General features: G+C 47.9%; 3 protein-coding genes across 6 annotated transcripts; 1 reads left to right on the top strand and 2 right to left on the bottom strand.

Moving 5' to 3' along the window:
• Positions 1-614: 614 nt before the first annotated feature.
• H257_10156 lies at positions 615-4,584 on the bottom strand. 2 transcript variants are annotated; one of them, XM_009836617.1, is made up of 12 exons: positions 4,437-4,584; positions 4,109-4,384; positions 3,956-4,061; positions 3,843-3,898; positions 3,206-3,450; positions 2,811-2,900; positions 2,602-2,720; positions 2,492-2,537; positions 2,327-2,424; positions 1,859-2,021; positions 1,753-1,806; positions 615-1,000 (listed from the first exon to the last, which is right to left on the bottom strand). In XM_009836617.1, the coding sequence occupies exons 1-12, from the start codon at positions 4,540-4,542 to the stop codon at positions 686-688; spliced, it is 1,674 nt and encodes a 557-aa protein (XP_009834919.1). In that variant the 5' UTR covers positions 4,543-4,584; the 3' UTR covers positions 615-685. The 2 variants fall into 2 exon arrangements, with proteins under 2 accessions (XP_009834919.1, XP_009834920.1); XM_009836618.1 differs by having other exon boundaries at positions 2,327-2,537.
• Positions 4,585-5,147: 563 nt separating this feature from the next.
• Positions 5,148-7,136, bottom strand: H257_10155. Of its 2 annotated transcripts, XM_009836615.1 has the most exons (4): positions 6,746-7,136; positions 6,367-6,690; positions 5,744-5,925; positions 5,148-5,547 (listed from the first exon to the last, which is right to left on the bottom strand). In XM_009836615.1, exons 1-4 carry the CDS (start codon positions 7,094-7,096, stop codon positions 5,220-5,222), a joined length of 1,185 nt encoding a protein of 394 aa, XP_009834917.1. In that variant the 5' UTR covers positions 7,097-7,136; the 3' UTR covers positions 5,148-5,219. The 2 variants fall into 2 exon arrangements, with proteins under 2 accessions (XP_009834917.1, XP_009834918.1); XM_009836616.1 differs by having other exon boundaries at positions 5,148-5,925.
• Positions 7,137-7,319: 183 nt separating this feature from the next.
• Positions 7,320-25,008, top strand: H257_10154. 2 transcript variants are annotated; one of them, XM_009836613.1, is made up of 52 exons: positions 7,320-7,803; positions 7,853-8,512; positions 8,564-8,867; positions 8,943-9,485; positions 9,542-9,808; positions 9,870-10,170; positions 10,238-10,305; positions 10,364-10,508; positions 10,670-10,703; positions 10,765-10,909; positions 10,956-11,136; positions 11,480-11,824; positions 11,884-12,245; positions 12,301-12,529; positions 12,585-12,742; positions 12,935-13,041; positions 13,106-13,219; positions 13,291-13,555; positions 13,634-14,085; positions 14,188-14,447; positions 14,519-14,652; positions 14,730-14,965; positions 15,064-15,316; positions 15,369-15,524; positions 15,580-15,762; positions 15,841-16,023; positions 16,082-16,189; positions 16,245-16,409; positions 16,493-16,979; positions 17,126-17,266; positions 17,331-17,703; positions 17,783-18,093; positions 18,286-18,400; positions 18,478-18,721; positions 18,800-18,918; positions 19,043-19,223; positions 19,622-19,866; positions 20,206-20,482; positions 20,538-20,654; positions 20,709-20,843; positions 20,912-21,013; positions 21,079-21,311; positions 21,540-21,984; positions 22,031-22,324; positions 22,468-22,632; positions 22,740-22,871; positions 22,947-23,732; positions 23,798-23,857; positions 23,930-24,263; positions 24,351-24,493; positions 24,565-24,659; positions 24,735-25,008. In XM_009836613.1, exons 1-52 carry the CDS (start codon positions 7,382-7,384, stop codon positions 24,967-24,969), a joined length of 12,549 nt encoding a protein of 4,182 aa, XP_009834915.1. In that variant the 5' UTR covers positions 7,320-7,381; the 3' UTR covers positions 24,970-25,008. The 2 variants fall into 2 exon arrangements, with proteins under 2 accessions (XP_009834915.1, XP_009834916.1); XM_009836614.1 differs by lacking the exons at positions 7,320-7,803; positions 7,853-8,512 and having other exon boundaries at positions 8,517-8,867.
• The last annotated feature ends 72 nt before the right edge of the window (positions 25,009-25,080 follow it).

Here is a 25,080-nt window from a genome sequence, read left to right as displayed (position 1 = left end):
ATAGCTATTCTTAGCGCGCACGGACGGCCTCTTCAAGTTGGGAAATCCTCGTGAAGCGCTCGCCCACAACCGTCGTCGAGGGGGTGCACGTGTTTGTCAATGAGTTTACTACCGGTACCATCGTGCCAGTCTTGAGACCACCGATGCCAACTTGCAACTTGTGATGGTGTTCTTGCAGCACGAACGTACTGTTAGCTCGCATCAGTTGAACAATTATTAATAGTAGTATTAATAGTATTATTTATATATTGTGAAATGCTATAAACTCCCAACATTCGCGTAGTTTGTCTAATCAATATTGAAACACGCTGGAGTTCTGATTGGTTGAATATATTTTTGTCCTTTCTGTAAGAGCCAATCAAATCCACTCAAAATTGGATTAGCCAATCGCGTCGATTCGTGATTCGAGTCGGCGGCGATTTTGGTTGGAAATTCGTACCAAATACTACACAATAATACAGCGTCCCCCAGTCACGTTATACGTGGATTTATATTCACGTTTGCGCAACTAGAAGTTAGCTGCATCGCCATCTCGCGTTTTGGCGATTTATGGCCAAAAAATATGCAATTGGTCTAGTGAGCACCACCTTATTGCCCCACCTCAACGCCCTTCCTTCCATATCATCGACTCGTACATACATTTCCACGAATTGAAGAAGAAATGGACGAATCGTAGGTAGATTGTTTATGCTAACCCAGCGACGACAACCACGTCGGGGGGCACCGTCCCTTGCTTGTGTACGGCATGCAGCACCTTGCCCACGGCATGGGTGTTGGCTTCCCGAAACACGAGCGGCCAGTCCGGGCGCATGTACTCTGGCGAATGGACAAACTCAAACCGGAGCTGCACTTGGCCGTTGTCGTCGCTTTTGAGCACGGCCACCACCTTGGCGAGTTGCTGGATCGGACCTGCGTGGATCACGCCCTGCACGTTGTCCTTGAGCAGCATCGACGCATTCAACAGGTGCACTTGCGCGTCAAATTGTTTCGTGGCAATCGGCTACAGCACGTACGACAACCATATTATCAATCATGCTAAACGAGATTGGATTGAAAATAGAAAAAATGGCCGAGTCGGGATGCCACAGGTGAAAAAAATAATATATAGTCCTTTTCGCTGAAATTTGGACTGGACAATTGATTCGAGAATAGATTTTTATACACATGTAATACATGTAGTGTATACAAATTTAATGATGTACGTTTTGGTTGGGCCAAAGTATAGTGATTGATGATTGGCTCAAATATCGCAATCGATAATTTGATTGGTTAGGATATTCTCAAATAAATTTGCCTAATTCATATTCGATTCTACTTGAGAAGTCTAAAGTGGAGCGGATGTTACAATATAATATTCTGACAGAGAAGTCCCCCTATCAAACGGGAGCTGAGAAAATAGATTTAGAATATTTTGGTGTGACCACGATTCAAACGTGCTATGAAAGATATACCTGGAGTATTATCATATACTAGAATAGGTCAAATATCTGGACAGTTCATTAAAAACTCTTTTCTGCATAAAACAGTAAAAGTTCGACGTATTGTGTCCATTTATAAATGTCAGATTTGGTAGCCGCGGTTTGAAAACGTGTCATGATGTATGTTGCTAAACAGTTGCGAAAATCGGGGTTTTCTGACATATTATTTGTCGCAGCCAGAATGGCCGTACGAAAATTTAATAAAAAAGAAATACCACAAGGAAAAAAAATAATATTTCAACAACCACGCCCACAACTCATACATAATACGTACACTAAGGTTCGGGTGCACCAACATCATGCCTCGCCGCATCGACGCCATGTCAATCTACATCAAGGATTAACGATAAGGATGGGTCTCACTGGTTTCAAAGAATTACATCGGCGTGGTCCAGGGACGTGACTAGAAGCGCGGCCGTCTGGCCAGCAAACACACATTTGGCTGGTGTGCGCTGCACTTGGATGCTTTTTACATGCACACCGTAGAACGCCCCAGAGATCGTCGGACCAAGCAACAACGATTCGCCCACGTGCACCGTCCCCCTACGTGTATTGTGCATTTCACTTAAATTGGCCATTGTTTGGGGGGGATTGTTGAAATCGCCAACAAAAATTGATAAAAGCAGTATGATTATTATTCTACAAAGAATAAACGTGTTAAGGTATGATTTTCGGTAAAACCAAGTGGAATAATATCGAAAATACAAACAAGGACCTCTTCCAGTTAGTTTTTTATATATGTCTAGCGATTCTAGAACGGTTCACTCAATCAACCGCTGGAGAAAACAGTATACTATACAATACACACCACAATCAGAATACGACAAAGTGGGTGCTGTTTTCCGTACCGCTGCACCAGCCCCGTGACGATCGTGCCCACTTCGTCCGATTGAAAGTGGCCGTTGATGTGGAATTCGGAGCTGCAGTGCCGAACCGATGTCCATGCCTGTACATCGTATCCATACAAAAACCAAATGGAATTTATACCACAACAACGAATATAACAATCGTACCCTGGTGGGATGGACAGATGCCAGAAATTGCTGCAGCAACGTCATGCTACATGCAAACACTTGATTTAGAATACATCCAAAACATGATGAAACTAGTATAATTCATGTACCTGGCACCGGTGACATTGGACACTTGAAAGATGGGAATCATGGTGGGATGTTGGAGCAACTGAAACGCAGCAAGGTCATCTGAAGTGGCAATTACACTGGGGGGTGTCGAGTGGAGCAACTAGAACCATATATATTAATCATAGAATTAATTGCCAAATATATTATTCGAAATCAAAGCAATATCGTCCACTTCGTGATATATTTATACCGAGAGCAGGGCTGTGATTTCATCGATGGTCTGGGATATTCTGGGCGCTTCGGCCACGTCGACCTTGGTGACAACGACAAAAACTCCAATCTAGACACTCATATTATTGAGTTTATTCTATACTGGAGCGACATGCAGAATACATCGACACAGCCAAATAAAGTACATAAGGATTTAGCAAATCAGATTGCCGGAAACCATCATGAACATCGAATTAGTGTGAGACCTAGATTAGTGTGATTACAATCACCACAGGACGACAACTTTTTACATACAAAACCCAGTACAAAGAATCGATATCGATAGACTTTTGGCAAATCAGCACAAAAGTCCAAATTTTGGGTAAAATGACAATATATTTGAGGACAAATGTTTGTCCTTTTGTACAAAATTACCCCCAAGCCCAACACAATGCGCAGATGCTCCCGGGTCATGCTCTGCACTCCCGCGGTGGCATCCACGACCAGCATGGCGTAGTCTGGGAACTGGCTAGTCAGTCCGGACGCCGTGATCTTGAGGTAGCGCTGGTGCCCCGCCAAGTCGCTAAACATGATCAACTTCGTGCTTTGGGCGTCGATACTGGACGCATTGCGCGATTCGAGGGTGTTGAATTTGCAGATTTTGCCCTCTTTTGTGACCCCTACCCAAAGCAACAAGATGACTCGTGGTTGGATTTATACGTATGGGCACAGTTCCGTGGCACTTGGTTCTGTGCCACGATGCATGATTGGTAGAATACGATCACTCTGAAATTTTCAGCCAATCAGATGCAATTTTTGACAGATAACTGGATAAAATCAAGTGGCTCGGAACTGTTTTCGGCGTATCGATATTTCCACTCTTTTAATTCATTTTCCATCAATACTAATACGAATTTCGACATGATTTTAAGTTCTACGAACTGCATTAATTCTCCTCTTTAAGAAACACTATGATAATAGCATTTTGGAGTAAAGGAACCCCTCCATCGAAGGGTCCCAAAAAGTGTCACGGAACTGCGCCCATACGTATAGATAGGGTAGATAAATGTACCCAAGATCTGTTCGCTGATGCTAGACGTCCGCCCGTTTTCAATTTCGTGGAGGTGCCTACGATGACAATCGATCGATTCGAGTTCAGATAAGATCGCCATGTGACCAACGTACCGAAACACTTGCATGCGAGCGAGCCCGTTTCCATCGTCCAAGCAGCCGCGGGTCAGCACCCCGATAAGCGTCGACTTGCCGCTGTCAACGTCCCCGATCACCGACACTACGACCAATTTGACCATGCTGATACATGTGTGACATCACGGGTACCTCGCACTTGCTTCTTCGCGTGGGTTTCTGCGATGCAACTCACGGCCACACGAGCAGCTTTGTACGTGTGCTGCATGCCTTCCCGTAGCGTGTGCACGTGCATCTGTGCCGACAACACTTGACACATGCGGAACAACGTGTTCAAGCTCGTTTCCAAGTCTTCTGGGGGCATGCCAATGACCAACCCATCGTCCGACACCCCCAGCTCATAAAACGCATACCCGTGGCCTTCGTTCAGCCGCCAATTGAGTTGGGTCACGAGATGTTGAAAGCGCACTACGAGATCCGTGGCTTACACGACTGCTATTGCTCGCGGGACCTGGCGTACCTGCGGTGGGGTTGAGCAACTGGAGCTTATACTCCACGTTGCCATGCTCGACTTCAGCTGGGAGAGACGTCGTGGTTGGTGGTGGTGCTGTCTGCGTCGATGGCATCGTTCGTGGGTTCGGCACTGCGTTTTCGTTGCTGGAACAATGAACCGGGAGTGTTGGTCGTTCTGAAACCATACGAAACTTCTGCTGTGTCCCTTCCCTGCACACGATAAATATAGATTGGTTATTATTCTACCTCAAACGTCTATTATAACAAGGCTTGAATTAATTACAACAACTTCGACTTGACTGGAAAGGACGTACAGTACTGAGTTATAATTTGTCGAATACAAGCGTTGGTGACTTTGTTATTAATAACTGCTTCGTATTAATAGTACCACTAATAATATAAATAATATAGGAGTAATATATAACTTACTATTGATACCATACTACTGTAAGACTTGTAAGGACTACGAAGTACTATTAATACCATAATACTATAAATAGTAATATGTAGTCTTACTACTAATAACGTTACAAAGTTACCAATTTCTGCAAAACTACTGAGTAATATATAACTTACTATTGATACCATACTACTGTAAGACTTGTAAGGACTACGAAGTACTATTAATACCATAATACTATAAATAGTAATATGTAGTCTTACTACTAATAACGTTACAAAGTTACCAATTTCTGCAAAACTACTATTAATATTATGATTCACACAGAAGTAGTAGTACTATTAATAACGTTACATTGACTCGGATCCCAGTACTGGTATGGTATACGTATCACATAACCAGGTGGGGTATGCAGGGCTGGCACATTGAGTCGTCCAAGACAGTGGGGGCACGGGGGGAGTCGTCTATTTGCTGGAGTTGGCTGGCACATGCGTTTTCAAACTTGTTTCGACACAATCGTGCGACATCGTCCCCCATCACCGTCACATGTTTCTGGAACTTGACGAGTTTCGAGGCTTCGTCGCCAGTGCCGACGTCGCCGCCCCAGTACCGCGCTTCGTCTTCGAGACTCACGTACCCGTGTTTGGTGAAAAAGTGCGAGTTCAAATGCAAAATTCGCACACGTGTGTGACACGGTGTCAGTCGATCCAGCACGACCCTAGTCGAATGATGGCATCAACAACGAATATGTCGTATAGGATGGCAATGATATGGATATGAGTTGGCTTAGATGGACACACAAAGGCAAAGCCATCGACCGAAACTCCTGCGACACGGTAGAAACAAGGAATGCAATTCTAGATGCTACTACAGCATAGGTACATATTTCGTGCAGAAGGTGGATTCAAGTATACCATGCCATTCGATTCCGCTGGCGCGACCCGCACGGCACAATTGCGTCGTCGTGGATGTTTTGCCCGACAAACACCACCCGGTCCGGCCCGTCATTGTATTCGCGGCCGAGGTAGTTGACGGTTTCGTCGGGGTTGGTGATCGTGTGGCGGTAAATCATTTGATCAGGCATGTTGTCCAGCACCTACCGTCGACTTTGTCGTTGATATTTGCACCGTGAAATATAAAACGCGACTCTCAAATCCACTATATGATTATTCGAGTATTGAAATAAAGTCTTCATATCAAAGTACTTGGTGCGAAGACAAATATTGTGTGTTCTACTCATAATTGCCTCCTGCGGTTGGTTGAATCAACTGTATTTTTATACCCGCGGTGTTTGGCCCAAAACTGCCGAACAATTGCCGGACCTTTGATATTTCATATAAAACTAAGATTAAGAGGTATCATTAGCCAATCAGATTGCAACCTTCATCTTTGTAGCCAATCATACTCCTTTACTCAATTAATTGGCGATTTCATCAATCCCCAAAAATAGGCAAATTTGACTGAAAAGCACAATATGTACACCGACACCCGCCATTTAAGAGCGTATTTGTCATGACGAGTTGGAAGGTTCGTATACCTCGGTGTGAAGAATCACAAACCCACCGAGCATCATGGACCGCCACACGTTGTCTCGAAAGCAGGTGGCGACGAACGCCAACGGCATGTCCATCTCTTTCTGGTACCGCCACACGTACTGCATCGCATCAGGGTCGGTGATGTCGATGGAAAAGTCGCCGCTGATTTCTTCCGGCGCCACGGACGGAAACGCATGTCTCTGGAAGATGGCTTCCGTGTTGTAAAACAAATGCGCAGTGATCCAGTCGTACCCCACGGCGCGGGACTCCGGACTCGCCAGCAACGTCACGTTTCTCCATGTGTGTGTGGGAGCGCACAGAGTTGTCTATGATGTCGCGAGGAGGTGACAATGATGATAGACACATGGGTGGGCGTCGTACCGAGTGTCGAATCTGAACATTCACCCAGGCTTGCAGCGTCTTAAGCAGTTCCTTTTGGCTATGGCGTTCCCGTCGAAGTCGGCGATTAATATCCACGATACGATTCGTGTCATCCTGCAAGCCAGCGGCCACGTCCTTCCACGACAACGCGTTGGCGGACAACCCGACGTCGTCGACGATATTGGACGGCTTGTCCAGATGTAGTTGTGCTAGCTGGGCCTCAAGGACACTGACCTCATCCTTCAAAGAGATCACTTGCTGAACGAGCTTCGCTTGGAAGATGCGCTGCTTCTCGCGGTTGTACTCGCGCTTCTTCGCCTTTGCTGCCGCCTCGGACATGACTGCAACCATGCCACCTCAATTTGGACTTATTGCAATAACCGCATCGGAATGATACGTGAAATGCATTGTTTTACCAAAAAAACAATTTAACGTGTTTAACAGGATACTTCGAAGCTCTAATTAACCTTAAGACTGTAGTTCTTCGAAGTATCTTAAGTAGTACTGTACTCGTATACGAGAATTTCGTGTCAACGAATTTATCCGGAAGCAGGCTCGATATTCGAAAATTAGCGCGGGGAATAAGCATCGTCAAGTTGAAGAAACGTCGTCGTCGTCGGGGCCGCCACAGGAATCATGGATGACGACACGTCTTCGTCCAAGTCCATCCGCATGAACGCCAGGAAAGAAGTCACTCGGCATGAAGCAGCATCAGCCACCGCCGCGGAGTTCGCAAGCAGCTCGCGGTGGATCGACGCCGAGGAATACGAGCGCGTGGCGACAATCATGGCCCGCGAAAAGGACGACGAGTACCGCAAGTCCCAACCGACGTTACAATTGTACAAACCCAAGATCAAGTCATGGCATCCACCGGTAAAAGTTCCTCTGCATAAACGCAAGCAACCCGATTTGGCAGTCCCCGAGTCTCTCAGGACGATCGCGGCCCCAGTAATCCCAGTGCAGCAGCAGCAACCTTCGAAACCAATCGCCCCTTCTCCACGCATGATGGGACATCGAACGCTAAAGCTCCGTGAAAGCATTCAACAGCGTGAAAAACAGTACATCATTTCCCGACATGCCTTTTTCTCTCTTGATGATCATTTGTAGGGATACAATGGACTCGAGACGAACAGCCAACAAGGACTTGTATGCAGCATTAGTGGATCGTTTTCGACACAGCGCAAAGGGATTGATGAGAAATTCCGTGAAGACCATCGACTGTGACATCACCAATGTCCACACGATCGAAGACGCGATCCTGTACTTTCTGTGCGAAAAGCACCGGCGCAACATCCTGTATTTTCAACCAGAGAAGCACCGGCCCGAGGAAACTATCTACCGACCGTACGACCTCACACACATTGCACCGTTGACCCAAAACAACAAGGAAGAGCATTACGTCATGGGCGCGACGAACCTCGTGCACTACAAGGCCAACGAGAACGTCGAGTGCATTCCCGTGTCCGAGTGGGTGTACCACAGCCACATGTTTGACCACTTGCTCAAGGGCATCCCGTTATTCCAACAGCTCCTCCGCCGCCGCATGTTTTCGAATTGGAACTTGAACGTCCAGATGCGGCTGTACTGCGAAACCCGCTTGCGGTTGGGCCGACGCCTCCACTGCGCCCGTCCCAACTTTATGCTAGCGCTTCGCGTCATTCACAACGTGAGCTCGACCATCCGCAAAATCTGCGCGTTGGACGTGACGGCCGCCGCGTCGGCCAAGGCAATTCCCCTCGCGGAATGGACTCACTTGCAGGAAGTGCGGTACGCCTATCTCATGTCTTGTGGGGGCTTGATGCGGATTGTATGTGACAGCATCGGGGCGATCGAAAGCCAACTCAACGACGCCAAAGCCACGGTACATGGAGCGCTGTACACGCTCGTGCAGTCGATTCGAGACGACCGGTCGCCCGACTTGTTGCTCGATCAACTGGACAACACCGACATGTACAAGATGCGTCAAGCTTATCCCGAGTGGAAATCCATTCCCATGGCCGCAATGAAGCAATTCAAGGCCGACAACCAGACGCAAGTGGCCCAAGCCAAGCGCGATTTAATGCTGCTGCCGTCCCTGTTTCGGCTGCTGCAGTACTTGTTTACTGAGAGCGTGTACTTTATGGTAATAACCCAAGATGATATTACGGATGGATGTCGTAAGACTTGTATATTGATCCACGGTCGATGATTAATATAGGTCCTGGCGTCGATCCACCACTTGCACATGCAGTTTTCGGCCGCCGACGGGTGCGCCATCACGGTGGCCGTGTCATTTCTCGAGAAAGATGCCAACGGCATGACGCTGGAACCGTCGGAACAAGACATGCTACATCATTCGATGGAAGCACTGTCTCGGCTTGTTGCGCTCTCCAACAGTTACTCGAGCGAGTATCGTCTGATCGAGTACTTGACGCCGCCCGAAGTCGCCGACGCCGTGCCCGACGGAAAGTTCGTGTCTGGGATGCGGCTCGTGGATTTGCTCAAGTCAGACGACGGGTTCCACGCCAAGGTGCGGAGTATTCGCACAGCGATCAAGGTCGCGTTCACCAAAGTCGCGACGAACGTGAAATCGTTTGAAACGCTTCGGCCCATCTACAGCGCGATTCAAAACCCAAGTGACGAGCTGCCGACGATGGACAAGGTGGACCAGTACATGGAAAATGTGCCCATCCTACTCAAGACCATTCAAACGAAGATCAGGCGTCTGGATACGTGGCAACATCAGTGCCATAAAACACAAGTAAGGATGCTACTGTATACAGTATCACATCGTCATGGCTGTCCACGTGTATGTAGGCAAGTTGGAGCATTGGCTTTCTTGAGGTTCATTGTCGCCACATTATCAGTGAATTGCTTGAGCGGATCAACACGCAGCGGTCGATGGCCCATCAGCTGTTGACTGACCTGACCACACAAGGGATTTTACTATGTGTGACAGCGTTAAAGGACGCCGTGACCATCATGGACGAACGGCCGCAAACGACCGAAGCGTTTTGTGAGCAAAGGCGATGCATACGCACACTATCAGAGAACGAAAAGCTGCTTTTGCAGGAGATTCGCATGGTAACGAAAACACGATGGGTCAAACTCTCTTGAACGTCCAAAATACACATGGGATTCGTAGGTAGAAGATGCGTACAAAGCGTTGCGATCGAATTGCCCAGCGGCCGCGTCCGACTGCGTAGGGCAATTCAACTTGATCCACGCGCTGCAAGCCAAATACAACTTGAGCTTTCAAGCCAACGTCAAGTTTAGCAAAAAGATGCTTCCTGTGATTGGCCAGCAAGTCGCCCAGGCGTTGCAAAAGTTCACGGCGCAGTGCAAGCGCATTCTAAATGCCCTCGAAACCAACGTCACGGTGAGGAACTCACAGACGTTTATCACAGGCAAAGCGGATTTTGAAAGCAAGTTGAACCCTTTACTTGGTACGTCCTTGAAAATGCATTCAGAAAATGAGGATTGGCTCTTGCCTACCACGCGATGATTGCTTAGAGATCAAGTCGGAGCTGGACGCGATCTCGGATGCTTGTGCGATGTACCATGACTACCAAAAGATCATGGTTGGCAGGCACCTTATTATTGTCGAGATGTTGTGAATATTTATTTATGTTTGCGTAGGGAATCAAGGTGACCCCGATCGTGTTGCTCGAAAGCGCCCGATGTCTTTGGCTAGAAGTGCATGACGTGTGGACGTTGTGCCAGCAGTGGCGCATGTCCCATGCCATGATGCACGCGCACAAGTTTATCATGCAATCTTGGACAAGTACGATTTACTTGGCATTTGATTGAACAAGCGTGGCGACTGGACCCCATCTACTGTCGATCCATTCATCGATCAATTATGCTCGTACCGGGTTATGAAAAGAGATTCGAATTGTCGATCTCCGGCTTGTACATGACGTGGTAAAATGTTATGTTTGTTAGAAAACCAAGCCGCCACAGCGGAATTTCTCGTCCGGTATCGCAGCCTCGACATATAATGCGTATTTGGAGCTACTAAAATAAGACTGTTCGCACAGGTCGGAGAGCATCAAATGTCGATTCGAAAACAAGATATTCGTGGCCATCAAGGCGGAACTCCATGCTTTTCTCAAGCAATTGGACTTGACCGTCGAGTTGGGCGCGCCGTATATCAAACCCATGCACTGGGAGCAAGTTTTCAAAGTAAGTGGTTGTCCCTGGTAGTATCGTGGATGTCATTGCGTTATAGATACTAGGCGGGGACTTGAGTCTCCAAACATTCTGTCTCAAGCAATTGAACGACTTGGACATGTGGTCACACTCGGACAAAATCCGAACCATCACGTACCATGCGCGCATCGACTCGGAAACGGAAGCCAAATTGCAAGTCATGAAGGCGCGGTGGGCTGCCACGGAGCTCGTCTGCCAAGGTACTATGCATATATGTATATATATATATATACATAGCGCTTTCGGCCAAAATTTGTATATTTGCCCTGATCACCAAATTCCCCGGTCGATTTTTTGTACTGATTTTGTATATACTAATTGTGAAGCCATGCACACTATTTGAAGTCACCCACTACTTCAGGAGTTTCATTGGCCACTGGAGCGTGTTTTGGCTTTTGATTCGTCGGTCAATTGTGTGTCGATTTACAGTGTTGACTCTCTCTGCTCATTGAGCACCACCCCACTCCAAATTCGAATCAACTTGACAAGATATATATATATATATTTAAAGAAATAACGTCTAGTTCACGATGTGTTTCTTAGGACTGCAACTGGATCCAGTGGTTGTGGACGACTTGCTCGCAGCATTGGACGACGATTTGATGCAAGTGCAATGCTTGATGCAATTGACGTCCCAGCCGCTGCTGTACCAGGCGTTGGCGACGTGGAGCAATGAAATCAACTACATCCAAGACACGTTGGAGCTGTGGGTGGCGGCCCAACACGACTGGGTCAAGTTGGATCGGATCTTTCAGTTGCCAGATATCCAACAAAGCGTGCGCCATGCCAACGTCGAATTCCAAGTGCTCTCTCGCAAGTGGAAGGCCATGATGAAGGGAGTCCGCACCAACACGTTGATCCAGCACTGTGTTCGCGAAGTGACCAACCGTATTACGTCTTATAATATATATATATATATATTCACACGTCTATGTATGTGTGTGTAGGCACGTTCCTCGGCGATGCCAAAGCACTGTTTGAAAGACTATGGAAGCAACTGGTGTTGTTTCTCCATGAAAAAAGGCGTGAGTTTCCTCGGTTTAACTTTGTGTCGGATCGAGAACTGCTCGCGATCATGGCGGGCACGACCTTGAGCCTGAGCCAGCCATGCCACGACAACGCTGGGGCGCTCAGTGTCGTCGTAGCCAAGTGTTTTGAGCACGTGTGTCGAATCTCTGTCGAAACAATCCAACACGTCGTCAAATCCCAGCCCACGTCGCCTCAATCCAAGCCCACGACGACCCTGCCATCGCCGACCAAACCAACGGCGGCGTCCACACGACAGCATCCGCACACCATGGGGTCCCCCGTACGACTCCCGACTTATCATATATATATGGAATTTACAAGGAGATATGGTCTAGGAAGAGTCTAGTTTTGGCGACGCCCCCACATACTCGATCGAAGTGTTTGCCGTGCACGGACAACACGATGAAACGATTTCGCTCAACAACTCGGTGAAAATCACCCAGCGGCCCGAAGGATGGATGAAAGAACTGGCCAAAGTGCTGCGACGCGCCATGAAAGAGAATTTGCGCCACTTGATGGCAGAGTACTCGGACCTGTTGCAGTACTACCTGCACGACAAATCGCGTATGTCACGAATATATATATATATATATATCACAGGCCTAACGTTGCTCGGCAGAGGACGCCCAAGCCACCGAGTGGCTTCATACGTTGCTCGATAACTGGCCATTGCAACTGCTGGTGCTGACAATTCGCGTGTTTTTTACCGGCGAGTGCACCCAGTGGATTTCACAGCAACGATCGTCTCATGTCATGCGAGACCGACTGCAGAAACGCGTACGTTGCCTTCGCATTGAGATTTGAAGTGTTCACCGACGCCTGAATTATATGATGATTATACTTCTATAATATGATATGATTGTGTTTGATACTTCTATAATATGATGATTGTGTATTTGATACTTCTATAATATGATGATTATGTATTTGATACTTGTATAATATGATGATTGTGTTTGATACTTCTAGACAAAAGAGTGCATTGTGGCGTTGCGGCAACAAAGCACGACCAAGCATATCCATGGACTCACCACCGTGACCACGACTTTATTAAACGCACTCAACGTGTTTCAACGGTAAACTATAACTCGTCTGAAAATCGAACTGGATCGAAATAAACTCGATCCCCCATCCCCGCAGGTTGACGCAGAGCAACCAACCGAGCTTTGACTGGAGCCAACACTTGCAATACCATTGGAATGGCGATACCCAAACGTGCATCGTATCGCATGGCGTCAAAACCTACGATTATGGGTACACTACTACTATATATAGTAACAATAGACGAGTTGGTCGTGTTACTTCGATATCTGTGTGGATTGCAGGTATGAATACCTGGGGCCGCAGTCAGTGATTGCCATGACGCCGCTGACGGAACGCATGATGTGGAGCATGAGCATGGCGTTTCGGCTTCACTCGGGGTCGCTCTTGTACGGGGAAACTGGCGTCAGCAAGCAAGCGTCCATCCGCGAGTTGGTCAACTGCATCGGCGCGCTCTGTGTCGTGTACGATTGCTCGATTCAGTTCAACATGCATCAGCTGGGACGTATCTTGGGCGGCATCGTGCAATGCCAAGCCTATGTGTCTGTGGTACGAAGCAACGATGTCGTGTCCAGATTTTTCTCTCTCATTTTTTGTCTCCCGCCAAGTTTCAACGTTCTTCCGTAGGTCGGGTTAGAACATGTCGAATGTGATCGCTTTGGGTTGTTTGTGCACCAAGTAAAACGACTCCAGCACGCGCTCAAGACACACAAGGAAAAGATCTGCCTCGATAGCACCGTCATAACCCTGCAGGCCCACTACCCATCGATCCACCCCAACTACGGCGTGTTTTGCAAACTCACGACGCCGTCCCAAGCGCACACAACCGCCATGGTGCGGCAATGTGCGTCTGCGTTTGTCTCGTTCGCGTGCAAGTTTTCATTGCCAGACGTCGCCGTGCTGATTGAATTGTACTTTACCGTCGTGGGGTTCCGCAACGTGGATCGACTGACCAAGACCCTGCACTCGTTTCTGCTCCTCCTCGGAACTACGTACTGCCCGTCGCCGGGCGAGTTCCTCAGCGTGCGCATCGTGCGCAAGATTGTCGATCTGTCCTCAACGTATCTCGACATGTTTGGGTAATTTGTTTTTTATATATATCGAGTAGAATGTACTCCAATGGGAGTTGGTTGGGAAGTTTGTTATTTTTATGAGTTGATCATATGGGGTAATTAATGTAGAGATGAACAACAAGTCGTGGCGTATGCCGTGTGGAACTCGATCGGGTCGCGCATCTCACCCGAGAGAAAACTGGCCTTCTTAGCGCTCCTCCATCGCCACTTTCCGTCGTTTCGACATATCCACTTGGACGTGACCAAGACCAAGTCCCACATCCACGACCAAATGGCCGTCCGACGACTCGTTCCCACACCTATCAGCACTCGCAAAGTCGCCGAACTCCACGATTTATGCTCCATGTATGCCATCAACGTGGTCACGGGTAAGACTCTGTTTTCTCAAAAAACCACCCATATACTACTACTTCAACCAGCGTTCATCGTTTTTGTACAGGCGAGATCGCGTCGGGCAAGTCGACGACCATCGCGTTGCTCAGTGGGCTTCGTAAATACGCCCAAGGCGAACAACGCGTCAAGTGTTTTCGCATCGCGACGGCGACGCTGGCGGTTGCCGAGTTTTATGGCCAGGTAACTCCCACTACTACATCATCATCATAATATGTATTTCTGTTGAGGATTCAACCAATTCATCAATCGACGGGTAGTTTTGCAATCAACAACACGAATGGGTGGATGGTATTATAACACGATACATTCGCCAACGCGCGTCGGAAACGTCGAGAAAGCAACACGGGTACATCCCGTGGCTCGTCTTTGATGGAAGCATGAGCCATGCCTGCGTCGAGCCGCTGTACGCCATGACCGACGACATGCCCCTGGTCCACTTGCCCAACGGCGACACCCTCGATACTAGCCATGTCAAAATCTTCTTTGAAACGTGGTACGTTATAGTTTCCTACCCTGTTGTATATATGATACATATATATATATATATATACATTTATCCAATAAAATATATGTCGTTATCTGATGGGGTAGCTCGCTGGAAAACTGGTCGCCGTCCGCCCTCAGTCGTTTTGGCATTATGTACTTGCCAGCCGATGGGTTGCCATACACTGTATTTATCAAGGCGTGGATATTACGCCTTGAAAAGGCCGACCCACCACTGGACGAGCGCATCCTTTCCGTGGCGAGGCAATGCTCCCAACTCATGCGATCGCATTTGTCGAGCTTAATCGACGTCAGTCGGTCCAATGGCCATCCAAACATTGCGTTTTCTCCGCCCACAAAGGTAACCCACCAATACGCACACATTAAGCAGGGATACTAGATGGATATTATAGGTGAATAAATTGGTGTGCACATTGCACCAGTTTCTGGAGAAATTAAGTGCCAATTCGCCAACGTTGAAAGCGGACGCCATCCTCATGTACATATGTGCCTGCACGTGGACCATCGGCGCCGTCGTCAAGTATTCCGCGCGCCCCATATTCCACGAGGTCCTTCAGTCGATAATGATGTGGTGAAACTCTTCTCATCCTACTTGATCTGCAGGCGTTGTTGAAAGTTGCTCCAGAACTGAAGTGCCACAAACTCTTCACCCACGGTCGCACGTGTTATGATGTATTTTGGCACCACGAAGGCCCCAGAATTGGCTTGGCGTCGTGGGCATCCAGAGTGCATGAAACCGACTGGTCCCGTCTTGCAAACCACCACAACATCCTCGTGGCCAACGAGGTATATATATATATATTTTTCGTCCATGATCCATATTCGATTAATAATTGAATCACGACTAATGTACTGGTACAACAGACATCCGTGTGCGTGGAGTATTTGGTGTCGCACTTTGCAACGGACAGGCGCAACGTGTTGCTCGTGGGTGCCAGTGGGGTGGGCAAGTCGTCGTTTACGCGGCGAGCCCTCCATTCTCTGAGCGATCGCAACATGATTCGCACCATTCGACTGGGCAAACACACATCTGCGATATCGTTCCAGGTACCTTTTTCTCTCGAAGCATTGTTTACACACGGATCCATCATATATATTTCGACAGGAACAAGTCCTCTCGGACCTGGAACGACGGATGAAAGGGCTGTACGGGCCGTGTACGGGCAAGGATGCTGCGATGTATCACGTCGATGACATGCACTTGTGTCAAACGGTAAGCCAGCCTATATATATATATACGTGTTTGTGTGGGTTTTGAAATCCCGCAGGAATGCCAAGAGCAAATCCGACAAATCGTAGACGTCAAAGGCGTGTACCACCGCACGTCGTTTGAGTACGTCGAGTTATCGTCGCTGGTGTTTGTTGGCCTGGCGTCCCTCAATCCGAGCTCGGTCATGGAGTTACCGTTGCGACTTCTCCGTCATTTCCACATGGTACACACATACATCGCTATCTGTTTGTCCCTCTTTCAATCCTTTATTCTTCCAACTATACACATTCATATATAATATGACAGATCTGGACACCCGAGTTACCCCCCGACTCGATCTTCGAAATGTTCAAGTCCCTGCCAGCGTTTGTCGTCGAGCGATCGCCCATGTCTTTGGACTTGGAAACGTGCTGGAAAGTGCTCCAGTTCCCCCTCTTCGTGCTGCAAGCCATGTGGGGGCACTCGTTTCAGTCGCCCCACGCGATTTTCACCCTCGGAGACGTCCTCGACGTGTACCGCAGCTTGCTGCAGTCGGCGCCATTCAATTTCGAATCCAAATCCAAGCTCCAAGGGGTTATGCTCAACTTGACTGCCACGTGTTTCCGAGGTCGGTCGAATTTTTGCGACCAAGACGAGTGGGCATATGATTACTTGACGTCGCCGATCCGGCTTGCCCTGGATTTCGACACCCACGACGAACGCACGTTGTATCGGTTTGCCACCCACACCACCGACGGAATCAGCGGGTACGCTAGTCTCACAAGTCAAGCCGCCGTAAACGTGTTCACCATGGGTACGTACAACTTTCTATATCTTTAGTGCCTTGTGAAGTGTTGACTGACAAAACCATAGTCCTATCTTTAGTGTCTTGTGTTGACTGACAAAACCATAGTACTACTATACCTTTTATAAAGTATTTACTAATAATAAAAACTACAGGAGTTGAAAAGTTTCACTGGCACCACCCGTCGTTCAACGAGTCGGCCGTGCGGCACTTGGTTCCGTTTCCCACCGCTGTTGACCACGTCTTGCGCGTCCTTGTGAGTCTCTCCGACATCAAATCCCACGTGTTACTCAAAGGTACCACCCACCCTTCCGTGTATTATAATACTATATATAAATCAATGCAATCTGTTGTGAATAGGACCTCGGGGCTGTGGCAAACGTGTGACGATGATCATCGTGAGTGGAATTCTATCGTACAAATACGTCGAAATCCGCCAGACCGCGTTTCACGTGCTCAAGCAAACGCTTATGATTGTTGGTACGACCGCGACCAACCATATCATCTACGTGGCCGTGGACGAACTCTCGACCGATATGCGACACGTTATCATGCATGTCGTCTGCGACGGAGACATTCCGTGGTCGCTGTATGAGGCCCACGAGTTGGACGATATCGCAGACGCAATGAAAAAGCTGCCGTCGTTGCAGCACTTGAACCCGAGCAAAGCGCAATGCTACAGTTTGTATCGCGACAATTTGAAAAAATACGTGCACCTGGCGCTCTCGATTCGGTACACACGACGCAATCTATATATATATATATATGAGTTTTTTCTAATTCGGCAATAAATCATGAATTTTTTTCCATAGCAACAACCCCGTCGTGGTGGACGCCTGCGTGGACGACAACACATCGTTATTGCATACGTGCAGCGTCCATATCTTTTCTCCGTGGAGCGTCGACTGCTTTGAAGCCATTCTCACCGCCACGTCCGTCCCGCCTCTGTTGCATCCAGTCATGTTGCACATACACGCCAGTGTGCTGGCGGCCCAGCCGACGCTACCTCGCTTGAACCGGTTGAATTCCACCGCGGCGTTCAAAATGTTTGTGAAAACGTACGAGACACTCCACCTCCAGTGTCTGAAACGAATGGAGTCGATACAACACGCGTGTACCAGTGGTAACGTGCCTTTATATACATATATATATTCAACGTTGAAATGTATTCGTTGAAATATTATAGATATCTGCGAGATATGGAAGTGTGCTTTTAGAAATATTCGTTGAAAGAAAGATTATATATATATATATATATATATATATATATATATATATAGGGATGGAAATGTGATGACGTATGTGATCCACACAGGACTCAAACACATGAAGGAACTCATCCGCGAAATTGATCAACTCAACGCACGAGAGCGAAAACTCGCCAAAGCTGTCGAAGTCGTCGGAGCCAAATCCGATGAACTGCACCGGCGGTACTATCAAACACCCAAACTATTAATACTCGAACGTTGATTTCCTATTGGACTAATTGATATATATATATATTTAGGTATGAGAAACAACGGGTGATCGAAGTCAAGCTACACGAAGCGTTTGCAGAGGAAGACCGAGCCTACCAAGTCATGAAGCGCGCGATCGACGACGAGAAGCGCAGTCTCCAGGACGAACTTGACCAAACCGTGCCCGAAATCCAAGCGGCCATCATATCGCTCAACAAAATCAACAAATTGCACATCACAGAAATGAAGTCGTTCACGTCACCCCCAGACCTTGTCCGCCTTGTCATGCAAGCGGTACTCCCGAATCCCATTAATATATTATTAGTATTATTCGGTATTATCCATCACGACTGAGGTTGAATTCGGGGGTAGGTGTGTGTGTTGCTCGGCTTGGGCGCGACGCCAACGTGGGATGACGCGCTGTTTGTCTTGTGTGACATGCGCTTCTTGGACCGGCTCAAGTACTTTGACAAAGACAACATTCAAGACAGGTAAATATATATATATATATATATATATATATATATATACGAATCTCTCTCATTCCAGCCATGATCTTTGCTGGTTTTGGCGATGTCGCCTGTTGATCTTGATGATATTTTTTCATATGTATAGCGTGATGCGGAAATTGGACAAGTTCATTAAACACCCAAAATTCAACGAAGACGAAATGAAGCGCGCGTCGATTGCATCGACGTCACTCTGTCGCTGGGTCCTCGCCATGGTGCGGTACCACACTGTCATGACGTATGTCCGTCCAAAGCAAGCCAAGCTCGAAACTGCGCACGGACATGTGGTACGCATAAATATAACAAAGGCAAACGATGGCATGAACTGCATGCTATTAATATGATCAAGAATATAATAAATCTTAATACATTATACAGATCTATACTATAGATTACATGTATATAAATGTGATATTGTCTATTTACCCAAAATTTGGACTTTTGTGCTGATTCTTTGCCAAATCCATCGATATCGATTCTTTGTACTGAATTTTGTATGTAAAAAAGTGTCCTGTGGGGATTTGTATCACACTAATTGAAGTCACACACTAATTTGACGTTGATGATGGTATCCTGCAATCTGATTGGCTAAACCCTTGTGCACATGATCCTTGTGTACTGTACATTTGGTTGTGTCGATTCATTCGTCATGTCACTCGAGTTTAGAGTATAAACACAACGATAGGATCGACTAGAGTGCGCCGTGCGAGCGGCCACCGACGCGTGGAAGGTGTGTGAGACAAAGACCAAGGCGCTACATGCCGCGTGGACGGAAAGCGAGCAAAAGAAGGGGCACATGCAAACCGAGTTGCTTCACGTCCGCGAACGCACGACCTCCGTGGATCGCATCAGCATCGTGTTTGAAAACCTCAAGCCTCTGCTTCGAAAGCAATTGCACGATGTGAAATGCGCCGACGACACTTTGATCGGGTATATATATATATATTGTCCTTTTACCCAAATGTGGACTGTTGTTCTGAATCGCCAAATCTATCATCGATATCGATTCGTTATAGTGAATTTTGTATGTCAAAAGTTGTCCTGCGGTGATTTGTATCACACTAATTGAAGTCACACACTCATTTGACTTTGTGGATGGTTTCCTGCAATCTGATTGGCTAAATCCTTCTACCGACTCGTTTATTTGGTTGTGTCGGTCGATTCATTCTCCATGTCACTCCAGTTTAGAATAAACGCTACTATATATATATATATATGTATATATTGTACAAGCGTGTCCAGAATACAATATCACACATTTGCTTCCAGGGACTGCCTGGTCCTGGCGGCCACGGCAGCCTACTTGAAAACTGTCGTCCCAAGCCAACGCGTGCCGCTGGTGGACATGTGGACAGAGCAGTGCGCCGCCGCGGGTTTCCGCACTTCGCCCAACATGCTCGAGTCGACGCTAGGAATGGAAGGCGTCCAAGAGCTACGCGCTGCTTGCACATTGTCGGACATGCAAATCCTTATCAATTTGAGCCACTTGAATCGGTGGCGGCATACTCCTCCTTACAAAAAGTTTCCGTTGCTGTGGGATCCCGCGGTAAGAATGAGAGGAATGATTTTAATATGAAATCATTACTTTTCATATTGTTTAGGGCGTTGCTACGACTTGGATCAAAGCCACGGAGCGAATGGCGTTAGAGGTGATCCCTGCCAACGACCCGATGATCATGTCTCGGTTTGAAATGACCCTGCCAAACTCGAATGTGGTGGTACAGTCGCTAGTTGCTGCGTTCAAACCCCTCGTTCGTGACAAACTTGCTTAGATTTTGGTGGACCAAGTGGGCCAAATCTCCGAACCGGTCATGTGGGAACTGATCCAAGCCGTGACCGACCACAACTCGAAGCGACCCGTGTATTTCGTATCTGAATTCGAATGCACGCAACAGTGGAGCATTCAGGTATTGTTGTGTATACAACGGTCAAGTACAAACATGGTAGTGGCCTCTCTGAACTAAACGTTTTGTAGTTGGTCGAGGTATTTGACATGTTTAGCTTTGAACTGGAAGCCACCGACGTGCAAGAACACGTGATGAACATGTTTTACATGCACTTTTCGGCCACGCAAGAAGTGAGCGAGATATCTGTATATCTCTTCAAAGAATAAACAATCCAACGAGCCATACAAACGATTAGAGCGAATTTCGCACCTTGAATGAACGGCTCTTGGACGACATGCGACATCAAAGGACCCACGTGGACCACCTCTTGAAACAAGTCGCGCTGTCTCGGGCGAATCTCCTCACATGCGACGAAGACATGATAGCGCTGGTGACGCAGATGAGTGCGCTCACACAGGCGCTGGGCAACATTCAGATCAAATCCAACGCCATAGCCCACATTCAAACTACCCGCGTGCCATTTCTAGAGTACGATACCATATATATACATACCTATAGATATATCTATATATATATATATATACATACCTATAGATATATCTATATATATACATACCTATAGATATATCTATCTATATATATATATATATATATATATACCTGCGTGCCATTTCTAGAGTACGACACCATATATATACATACATATATATACATACCTTTTTATATATATATATATACATTTGATTGAACATGCAGGATTGGCCGACGCGGGCTCACGTTGGTCGACGCCGCCACCACCTTTGACCCGCGTCCTCGACATAAATGCATGGATATGCTCCAGGACAGCATCACCAAGCTCCCCATGGACGTGGTGCATGAACAGACGATCGCGCAAATCAGCAACCACGTGACCGCCGCGTTTGTTCGCGAAGCTCTGCACAGTTTGCCGTCCGAGTTGCACCTTGGGTTTTGCTGCTACGTGGCGTTGGGCATCTGCGCGTACAACGAGCGCGAGATTGTGGCCATTTGCAAAGCTCAACTCACAGCATTCCGCAACAGTTCGTTCCCAGGTGTTCATGTGATGGCAGACCAGTCGTCGCCGACCGTGACCCATGCCGTGGCGAGTCGTGTGATCACGTCCGCCATCCGGACATGCGTCGATCGCATCGTCGTCAAGAAGGCAGCGTCCACCACGCACGCCGTAAACATTCGACTTATGATGACTATACTTACTATGTGTTTTCTAGATCCACATGGCAAACATTCTAGACGGCTCGGCAAGGGTATACATTGCGCGAGACGGCAACAAGCGCCGCCTCTGTACGGTTCAACTTTTGTCCAAGTGGCAACTTGTATTCCAACACACGATGGGAATCACGTTTGCCGACCTTGTGGACGATGTCGACAGCTTTCCACAAGTGTACGAACGGTACACCCAGTCCACCCCCGAGTCCATATACGACGTCCCTGCGACGGAATTCGTGTCGCGGCTTCCCGCTCTCGTCAAGTTTGCCATGGTGACGCTATCCCACGACAGGATTGTACGCATATATATATGTTTGTGTGCATGTTGGACGAAGCGTTTCGTAAATCTATTGTTTTGAATTTTGTTCGTATATATATATATATATATATATATATGATGATGTAGGCTTATTTGAAAATATGTTGGGATGATCTGTAGACACAAGCGATGTTGCATGAGCTGGTTCTAGCGGTGCTTCCTGGCGTGCTGCTGTTTCCGTCCACGTCCATTGTCGACATCGCAGGGCAAACAGACAGCCATCGCCCCATCGCCCTTCGATACAGCGCCGACATGGTAGTTCATCCGTTGTGGTGTCTTGTAGAGGTACTATTACTACTACTGCACTGTTCATCATTCCAATCATCTAGTGGATGAGATCATATCGACTGTATATATATATATATATATACGTACTATATAATATTTGGTAGTCGGCGCAAAGCATGGGGATTCGAGAAGACGAAGTGTGGTATTTTTCACTGGCGTCGTCGGAGGATGCAGTGTCGTCGGCGTTGAAAACGATCAAGGACGCTGCCTTCCACGGCGGGTGGGTCATTTTGCAGGTGATAAAAAGAATACTCTGTTATATTATGCACTTCATGTTACTACTAGTACTGTACTGTATATGGTATCCATAGGATTTGCACCATATCAACGCCTCCGAGAAAGCCGAGCTCGGACGGCAATTCCAAGCCATTGCCCACGGAGACATTACAGTCAACGCGAACTTTCGCTTGTGGGTCATCCACGACGCCGTCGACGCTCTCTTTCCTGCGTGCAACGTGAAAACGTACTTTTTCAACACGACCACAATGATGATGCCCCGCAGCGCCAAGAGCCAGGCCAACGGCAGCACCTTCCACTCGAAATACAGGCTCGGCCTAGTATTATTTCACTTGCTGGTCGCGAATGGCTTGCATGCCGGCAGCCCCACGCCCTCGACGCAATTCAGCATGTACGAATTGGAGCAAGCAGACTATTTGCTTTGCACGCTGTGTGACGAAAAGGACGTGGCGCCCGGCATCCAAGCCGAAGATTGGACTCCTGCCCAAGTAGCATCCATTCTTGCGCCTTTATACAAGAGCAAGACGGCCGACGTCGCTTTGGGCAACCAATATGACGTATTGTATCGGTGGTGCCTTGAGCTTGCTTCAAACGACACAGCTAGAAGTAGTCGAGCTACGTTGCCCCCACAATGGCAACGCTCGCTACTGCATACTATGACCGCCCTCAACGACTTTCACACAAAATCCGTTGCCGTCGCCAGTAACGACAGTAGTCCCCGCCGCCCGTTGGCGGACATTGTGCCACCGCCGCCGCCAGGAACGTGGCTGAATGCGGCAGCGCTGGGGCTCCCGCAGTCCACCCGCGGTTACTTTGACTGGCAAGTGGCCGAGTCCATTCTCAGTCACTTGACCGCTCTGGTAAGCAATCGTGTAAACCAGTTTCGTTCTCGTTTGAAACACGGACTAATTCGCCCGATACGTAGGAACCCAACCACCGTCCGGTCTCAGCGATACCACCCTCCACACTCGTGGACGCTCTGATGGTAAACAATCATCTCATTACCTTATGATCGTTCATTTGAACGTGTTTGTCGTGTGATGTGACGATGGAATAGTTTCAACTACCCAAAGCGACTGTATTTCAACATGCGGCGCGCAAGGCATGGCATGCTGCGTCCAACACTGTCGAAGAAGTGCTGTGGTTCGAGATGTTGGCGTTCGAGAAGTACTTGGGGCACGTTTGGACGCATTTGCGCACTGCGTCAAGCACTGCCGACCCGATGCTCCATCGCGGATTCGTGGCCGAGTGGATGTTGGCCAAGTACGCGGCGCCGTTTCGATTGAGGGACTGGGTCGCGTGGGTCCAGGCGTCCGTGTCCATGTACCAGGAATGGCTGTGGTCGTTGCGTTTTCCCCTCATTCGCTTGCAAGCGTGTCAGAACCCCAAAGGTACGAACGCTCTTGAAGCGTAGTATCGCATGAAAATATGTGCATACAGTCCAATGTATGATGTCGTTCGTGTTGTACATCGTATAGCGTTGCTCATGGCGACCTTGGAGCAATATGCGATGGCGTTCGACGTGCCAGTGTGCGACGTGTGCTTTGCCGCGCTGTCACACCCTCCCGAATGCTCCCAGACGTCGACACCAAGCATTCAGCTGGGCCACTTGTACTTTCGGGTTGGTTGTATTTTGGATCCATATAATAATGTTTAGCATGGCTCGAATGAATGCTGCGTGGTATATGCTAGAATGCAAAGTGGGATGGCAGCCAACTGAACCTCCTCACCGACGATGACAATGACCATGGCGGCACTGCCTTGATCCACCGCAGCAAGCCCATCGAGTACGTACTCTCTTGTTCTGTACATGATGTACATACAGTAGGTGCACACTATTTAATGTTGTTTCCCCTCGGTAGAGTGTTTGCGTGGGTGCGCAAAGACCTGCATCCCGACACAACGTACAAGTGTCCAGTGTACACGTACTACTTCACACATCTCGCGGCGGGGATTTCTTGGGACACTCCCATCGCATCTGCCCATGTGACGTCCATCTACCTGCCAATTCCCACGCACAGCGACCCGCAGTACCATGCCAAAGGCGTCGTGTGTGTCCTCAATGAAGCGTTCCAACCTACACACCCGGTCATTTAACTGTTAACAGTACTAGTTATACCACCACCTTAATCTTTCTCTTGCCAGTAGTGCTGCTATCAAATGTGTATCAAAATACACACCCAGTCACTTAACTGTTAACAGTACTAG

The sequence above is a fragment of the Aphanomyces astaci genome (assembly GCF_000520075.1).
Source record: "Aphanomyces astaci strain APO3 unplaced genomic scaffold supercont1.26, whole genome shotgun sequence".
Taxonomy (NCBI): domain Eukaryota; phylum Oomycota; class Saprolegniomycetes; order Saprolegniales; family Verrucalvaceae; genus Aphanomyces; species Aphanomyces astaci.
Note: the sequence above shows the minus strand (reverse complement) of the source record. Positions and strands in the feature narration are given on the sequence as shown.